The 8,061-nt window shown below is 53.3% G+C and overlaps 1 protein-coding gene across 7 annotated transcripts in view; it reads right to left on the reverse strand.

Moving 5' to 3' along the window:
• KIAA0753 (KIAA0753 ortholog) overlaps window positions 1-8,061 on the reverse strand; it is a 66,574-nt gene that overhangs the window by 50,265 nt on the left and 8,248 nt on the right. For 2 of the 7 annotated variants that reach the window (XM_010847445.1, XM_010847438.1), the window contains exons 1-2: window positions 7,684-7,857; window positions 2,129-2,291 (exon numbers count right to left, since the gene is read on the reverse strand). In XM_010847445.1, coding sequence (XP_010845747.1) covers window positions 2,129-2,221 — 93 coding nt within the window. In that variant the 5' untranslated portion in view covers window positions 2,222-2,291; window positions 7,684-7,857. Of the gene's footprint in view, window positions 1-2,128; window positions 2,292-3,162; window positions 4,049-7,030; window positions 7,858-8,061 lie in introns of those variants that run through there. The other 5 variants (XM_010847441.1, XM_010847442.1, XM_010847439.1 and 2 more) reach the window with 5 other exon arrangements.

Consider the following 8,061-nt stretch of genomic DNA (forward strand, 5'->3'; position numbering starts at 1 on the left):
GGAAGGGGCAAAATACTCTGAGCATGGCATATCTTTTTATACCAAAAAGTGGTCAAAGATTGATGGCAACGTGAAAAGGACACTGGAATCAACTTGAAGTAACTCTCATTTCACTGACCAAATAAGAGACCGTTTGAATATCATATTTAATTAAGTAAAATGCTAAAAGTATCCTCTGATATAAGTAAATCACCACTTGTCAACTGTCATAATAAAAACCTGGTTCAGGCCAAAGTCATCAATGAGTGCTAAAAGCAAATGAAGTCTCGGAAGTAAAAGGATATTAACATGGTCTCAAAGACAGAAACTTCCAATTACAAAAGGTAAGAGAATAACTTTACAATGGAAAACTTGGCAGACACCACCTTAATTAAACAATAAAAGTGAACATGGTCAGTAACGGGAATGAATCGACCTATGTACCTCCTGAGGTGATGCACTGAGAAGAACTCAGCATCACTTCAGAGGTCTTCCCACCGCGGGGGCACAACCTGAATGTAACTGTGAGAAAATTTCAGACAAACCCCAATTGAGGGGAAATCCTCAAGTAACAGGTCTGCACTTTTCAAAAATGTCAATGTCATGAAATACAGACTCAGAAATCATTCAGATTAAAGGAAACTAAAGAAACGTAACAAAAGTCATGATTTTGGATTTTCTTTCACCATTAAGGACATTATTGAACAACTAAAAAAATCTCAGTGAGGTCTGTAGATGACCCGATAGCATCATTTTAATGCTAACTTCCTGATTTTGGTCACTATACCATGATTATACAAGCACAAGTACTTAGAGGCAAAAGGGTATCATGTCCTTAACTTAATCAGTTCAGAAAACAATTGCGTGTGTGTGTGTGTATGTGTGTGTGTGTGAAGCGAGACAGAAAGAAAAGAAAAAGGAAGAAGAGAGGGAGCAAGGGAGAGGGGACATGTAATAAAAAGTTAACATCTGGGAAATCCGGGAGAAGAGTATCCAGGAACACTGTGTGCCATTCTTGCAACTTTTCTGTCAGTCTGAAATTAAGTCAAAATTTTATCTGACATATTACTACACACCCACCAAAACAGTTACAATTAAAAAACATACCAAATGCTGGCCAAGATGTGGAACAGCTGGAGCTCTCATTCATTACTGGTAGGAACATAAAATGATACAGACTGCTTTGGGAAAGTCTGTTGGTTTGTTAAAAAACGAAATATACACCTACTCTATGAGCCAGTAATTTTACTCCCAGGTATTTACCCAAGAGAAATGAAAACATGTCTGCAAAAAGATTTGTATAAGAATGTAGCAGCTTCACTCACAATGGCTTAAACTAGAAATAGCCCAGGTGTCCATCAATTAGGGAATGAATAAACAGTGGTATGGAACAGGACTCAGTATTAAAAAAGTAACTACTGATACACCCAACAAGGTGGATCAATCTCAGAAACATTATACCCAGTGAAAGAAGCCTCACGCCAAAGAGTACGTAGTATATGATTCTGTGTACATGTACACAGAAACTAATCCCGGTGAAAAAAAATCAGAATAGCGGTTGCCTGTTAAGGGTGGGCAGCACGACTGACTAGGAAGGGGCACAAGAGAACGTTCTGGGGTAATGGAAATGATCAGTATCTGAGATATGACTTAAACATGTGTGTACACACTGATCAAAACTTAGCAAATATGACAAAATGTATACATTTCAATGTAGTTGCTTAAGATGTAAAATATACATCAAAATAAAAGAAAACAGTATACAAAGAAAGAATTCTAGTGTATGATATGCATTCACAAGTACTTAGGGTACTCACATCTGCAATTTACTTTGATATGCATCCTAAAGTAAGATGGACTGATGAACGGATTCTAGAGGCATGGACTGAAGGACAGATATATTCACTGTAAAATGCAGCTTGCTGTATGTGTGAGGATTTTCATTAATACAAAAAGACATTTAGAGGACAAGTGGGTGAGGCTGAAAGAAGACATTATTAGAGAATATGAGGGAGTTACTTTTTTCCATTTTCTTAGGTGTGATAATGCTTAAATCTAAACGGTGATTTAAAACGTGTTCACTGTCCTTTTCTCTTTGTCTGAAAAGCTTCGTAACAAAAATTGGAAGAGAAAAACAAAACAAAACTACCTGGGTGTGAAGTTTCCTGGGGTCACTCCTCCCATCGAGTTGGACACCAGATGCTAGATGAACGCAGGTTGAGGCTGGTCGGCCTGGTCCCATGGTGTCAGACAGTGTAGACGGATAGTGAAAGCTCAGTCATTGGCCAACAGTTTTCTCCTAAAATCATTGCCTGACATAAAAGAAAGCACTTTTAGACCAACCTTTTCAAACAAAGTGAAAGAATAAGTAAAACACAATGCTCTGCTCATGTACGAGTCTTCTAGTAGTCCATAGCAACCTCACACTAGAGCGAATGCTTCTGCTGACCGTTTCTTTCATATACTAAAGCAACTGCACTGTTGAAAGTCTACTTTCCACGAGAATAGGGGACACACTAGCCTAATGACATGGGCTTTCCTCGTGCCTCAGTGGTAAAGCATCTGCCTGCCAATGCAGAAGACGCAGGAATTATACTTCAATTCCCGAGTCAAGAAGATCCGATGGAGAAGGAAATAGCGACCTACTCTGGTATTCTTGCCTGGGAAATCCCATGAACAGAGGGACCCGGCAAGCTACAATCCATACGGTCGCAGAGAGTCCCAGACAGGACTGAGCAACTAAACAACAACTAGCCTGATGACTACTTCCTGAGTCCTTTTCATTCCAAAGTTCACAGCTCAAGGGTCGCCAATAAGACGTTATTCCAAAAACAGAGCTCTTCTATGGTAAACATGCACTTTCCAGCAGGAGTTTTATGGATATACAGCCTATGTTAATAAATTCTAATTACCAATCAAAAGGCAGTACACTTCACTCTTCTAGGTAGCTCAAAAGGATCTAACTCTGAGTGACTCTAAATAAACCAGTGGCATCAGAATACCTAGACGGATGCCAGAAATGGCCAGGAACTAGCGGAATGACCTCTGTACCTCTTCAGGTTCACCCTAACTCTCCCCCACCCTACAGCTGTCCAAAGATAGGAAAGTGTTTTGTAAACCACAAGGGAGGGCCTCTCCCTGTTCTGAATGCCTCCTTATAGACACCACGCCCCCTGTACTCACCCACTTGCTTGCGTTGTTATTTACCTATTTCACAGGTATCTGTCTCAGCTTCCCAGCTAGACAAGGTTCCTTGAGGGGAAGGACCTTGTCGTGTGCTTCTCTGAGATTTCCCCCAACACAGTGTTTTGAGCACGGTAGACAATTCAACTCAACATTTGTCGAATTAAGCAGATTTTCCATAAGTTGACCGGCATTAAAGGTATGAGGAGAGCTTGTCCTCTTAAAGAATTCAATAGGAACTCAACTGGAAAACTCAGGATTTCCCAAACTTTTGAATAAAGCCAAGGATTGTAGACTGGATTCGCTTAAAGACTGATACACGGGTAGGAATATAAAGATTCCTTGTTTCTAAGGCTGTAGAGATACAATCAAAAGCGAAGACGGGAAGAGGAACGCGAGTGAGGCCATCGCAATTGGCCTGATGTCAACAGAGTTCAGGGGCTGGAGCCGCAGGAGGAAGGAGCCTGCAGAGTCGGGCTCTCGCAGCTGGGACTTTTACGATGTCAGTACTCCCTGGCTGGATGCCGAAGGCCTATGGGTCCATTCTCCAACAGGAAAAGACTAGGTGATCCCACAGTTCCAGAATACCTCGAGTGATGCTACACACACACACAAACACATGCACACACAAAGTCCAGGGACACCGACCCCAAACCTTTCCCCCATACAAAGTTTCCATACAAAGGAAAGGACATCCCTCTCCTTGCAACCTGTCCCTTTCCCACTGCACCAGGGAACCTCCGGATTTGCCATCCCATATGTGTTGAGGTGTCTCCACAAAGCCTCTCTCCTCCATCCCAAGACATCCCTACACCACAGGACAAACCTCTCCCCAACCTGTTCCCTCCCCAAGAGCCCCAGGATCCCCCAACGCCATCCTTACTAGTGGAACACCCCCCTCAATCTGTCCTCCCCTTCAAAACTGTCTCCCAAATTGTTCCCCCCTGCCCTGACAGCAGACTCTCCTCCAGCCTGTCTCCTCCCACCCTGCCGTGCGTGATCTCTGATGAGGCCGCTGCCTGTCTCCTCCCGTGAAACTGGGGGCACCTCCTCAGCTTCATTCTCCCCCACAGTCACACCTGTTCTGGACACTCCTGGCACGTTCTCATAGTCCAGTTCTTCCCCCGCTGACCTCAGGCACCTCCATAACCTGGTCCCATGCCCACAGGTGTAAGACACCCCCACTGGCTGGCTCCTCCCAGCCAGTGCCAGGACATTTCTACCTCCGATCTCCCCTGTGCGGGGAGCCCTGGGGCCCTCTGTGAACTGTCTCCTCACCCCTGTGAGGTCTGAGACAGCTGCCCTGGGTTCTTCTCCTGCAGGCCCAGTCACCCACACCACCGCAGGCCTGGGCCCTGCCATGGGAACTCCTACAGCTGCAAGCACCCCCAAAGACAGAGGCACTCTCGCAGCCTCAGGGATGGCTCCGTCAGGTCTCCTCCATGGGTCTGCAACGCCTTCAGAGCCAGTCTCCCCATCCACAAGTCCTACAGCCCTGGCAGCCACGGGCACCTCAGTCACGGGTCTCCTTCCCCATTCACCTGAGCTATCCCCAGAAATAACATCGCCCACCAGCGGTCCAGGGGCCCCGGCAGCTGTGGGCACCCCCACCGTCAGGGAAATGCTGGCAGCCGCCATTGGCACCTCAGCAGTCTGTCTGCTTCCTGATAAGCTCGAGAAATGCCCAGAGAGCATCTCCTCCCCCACAGGCCCTGGCATCCCCATGGCTGTGTGCAGCCCCATGGCCACACATGCTCCCCCAGACTGTCTCCCTCTCACCAAGCCTGAGATGCCCCCAGGCCCCATCTCTTCACTCATGGGCCCAGGCACTCTGGCAGTGGTGGGCATCCCCATTCTGGTGGGATCCACGGCATCCATAGGTCCCCACACTGTCTCTCTCTCCCTGCACAAGCCTGAGACGCCTCCAGAACCAGCCAACTCCTGCACAGGCCGAGGCGCCCTGAGAGCCACAGGCACTCCAGCATCTGCAAACACCCCTGCAGTCAGAGAAACTCCTGCTGTCTGTCTCCTCCCCGGCAAGTGCGAGAAATCTCCAGAGCCAGTCTCCACCCCCAGGGAACCACACACCCCAGGAGCCCGGGGCACCTCAGCAGCCACGGGCACCCTGGCACTCTGTCTCCTCCCCCACAAGCCAGCATCCTCCCCCGCCAACCACAGCTCCTGGGGAGCCATGGGTACCCCTGAAGCCGTGGGTCTCCTGGCAGGATGAACCCCTGCCCGCAGGTTCCAGTCCTCCCTGGAGCTGCCTTCCTGACCCACAGAGTCAGACACCCACACAGCGGCGGGCACCCTGGCAGCTTCACTCCCAGAACTTAGCTCACATGGAGCTAGGGCACACCTGTAGCTGGACACCCCAGCTGTCTCTGGCACCCTCACGAGCTCAGACAGCCCTACAGCCTGTCTCCTTAGGCAGAGACAGGAAGAGTCCCCACAGCCAGTCTCCTGACACACAGACCCAGGACCCCCTACAGCGGCAGGCACTACAGCCTCCTGCTCCCCTAGGGCCTGCCTCCTTTCCAGGAGACCCAAGACGTTCCCACCGTAGGTCTCCTCTCTGACCACGGCCGGCACTGCCTCAGCCAGAGGCACCCCCAGAGCCTGCTGTCTAGCCCACAGGCCCGGGACGCAGCAGCAACTGGTCTGCACTCCTCTGGTCCCCGATAATCCCACCGCCTGGGACACCCCCAATGGCTGCTGTGTTCCCCACAGGCCCAGGACACACCCACACCCTGTCTCTGTCCCGGGAGCCCAAGGTACCCCTGTAGCCTGTCCTATACCCCAGTGGCCTGGAACACTGCCAGGGCCTGCCTCCTGCTCCTCGGGACCACACATTGCCCAGCCTGCAGTCTGGGCAGCTTCCCAGGACCCTGAGTTGCCCCCAGAGCCTGTCTCTGCCCACCCGGCCTGTCCCCTTTCCCTGTAGCACGGGTCACCCCCACATCTCACTCCCTCTTCAATCGCACAAGGCACCTCTACAGGCTGTCTGGTGCCCGTCTCCCCCACAACTCGTCTCCTCCGCCACACGGCTGGGGCATCCACAGAGGGGGTGTCCCCTTGGGCTGTTCTGTGCACAGCTGCGGTCTGCCCTCTCCCCCAAAAGCCTGTGGTATGCCCACAGATCACCCCCTGTGCCAGAGCCCCAGGCACCTGTGCTGCTCGCTGTCTCCCCCAAGGATCTGGAGCCCCCCCCCAGCAGAGCTCTCCCGCCACAGCTCTGGGTACCTCCACAGCCTCAGGCCACCCCGTGACCCCGGGCACCCCCACAGTCAGTCCTTTTACTGAAGAGCTGGGGGCAACCCCATAGCCAATCCCCTCCAAGGGCCCAGGGACCCCCACAGCTTGTCCCCTCCCAGGCAGGTGTGGGGCAATCCCGGAACTTGCCTCCAGAGTTCCAGGCATAGCCACAGATGGCATCCTCACAGCCTGGCCCTGCCCACAGCAGCCCATGGCCCTCTCACAGCCTGCCCCTGGGCCCGGAGGGATGGATAGTCCCAGGCCCCGGGGGGCTGCCCCCGCCTGTCCTTTCACCCAGGGTCCGGTGAGACCTTCACGGCTGGTCTCTACCCACGAAGCCCGGCCAGGAACCCCCCTTTCAATCGGCCCCTCTCCTGCGGGCACAGGATGGAGCTCGACTCTGCTTCGTTGCCCACCTCCTGACGCTGCCCTCAGAGCCTGCACCTTCAACCACAGTTCCAGAATGCTCCCATGCCCCAAGGATCCCGGACGACCTTTTCTCTCACAGCCCGGGGGACTCCTGTAAACCGTCTCCTCCTCCCCAGTGCCAGTCACCCATACAGAGCCGACAGGCCCCACCACCTGCGGTTCCCCCACAGCCCCGTTTACCCACACGGTCCCACGGTCTCGTGCAGCCTCCTTCGAGACTACAGCGCCAGGTGTTCCCGCAGCCTCGTTTTCCCCCGAGGCCTGGGCTTTTCCCGCTGCTTGTCTTCTCCCCCATGGCCGCCGACGGTTCGGCAGCCTGTCCGCATTCACGCAGCGCGTCTCCCGCACGGAAGACCTCGCCCGGCGCCTAGTTCCACGCCCTCGGAACACCCCTGCACCCCATCTCTTCCCCCACGGCCGCCGGACTCCGCGTCCGGACCGGCTGGGTCCCACGCACAGGCCCGGTCTCTCCGCCGGGAGCTCACGCACGCTCGGCCCGGGCAAGGCCCCTTGGCCAGCCGCCCCACTCATCTATCCAGGATGACTCCCGCCTTCCCAACGCAGCCCCGGGGCACTTTCTGTCTCAGAACGAGCTCCGAGGGCGGCTCCACACACGTTCTCACACACTCAGCTCTAGCCCTCGAAGCCTTCTTCCCTCCCAGCCCCCTACTCCCGCCCAGTCCCGGACGCCCGCCCCCAACTAACGCCTCGGCAGAAGAAAAGGTAACTAGTGCCGACAAGCGGCAGGATCCGCCCCGGGTCAAAGTCTCCTCTCCCTCAGATCGCTGACTCCTAACGCAGGTTCCCAGAATCCCCCCAGCTCTAGCTGGAGCCCACCTGGCCTGGGGAGCGGCGCGGCTACCAGGAAGCCTGCAGTGGGTGGGTCGCGCCTAGGCCCCGCTTCCGGCCGCTGGCCCAGTCGCCATGGCAACAGACGCAGCGCAACTTGAGAGCCATTAAAGCTCCGGAGCCACCAAGGGGCTCAGGGACCGCGCCGCGGCAGGTTTTGCATCCACTGCATATGGGGCTGGAACCGGGACCAGACTGGGGCAGACGCCGGGGTTGCGGGGTACCACCGGGGCAGAAAGACCTGACAAACCAGAGCAGATTGTGCGGAGGCGTTTTGGCCCTCAGAGGCTCCCATAGCACCGCAGAGCCGGGCGCGCTCCCCCAAGCCCCACCCCAACCCCCGCCCATTCAGAAACTGCTTCGCCC

This window comes from Bison bison, unplaced genomic scaffold (genome assembly GCF_000754665.1).
Source record: "Bison bison bison isolate TAMUID 2011002044 unplaced genomic scaffold, Bison_UMD1.0 scf7180017864249, whole genome shotgun sequence".
Lineage (NCBI taxonomy): Eukaryota > Metazoa > Chordata > Mammalia > Artiodactyla > Bovidae > Bison > Bison bison.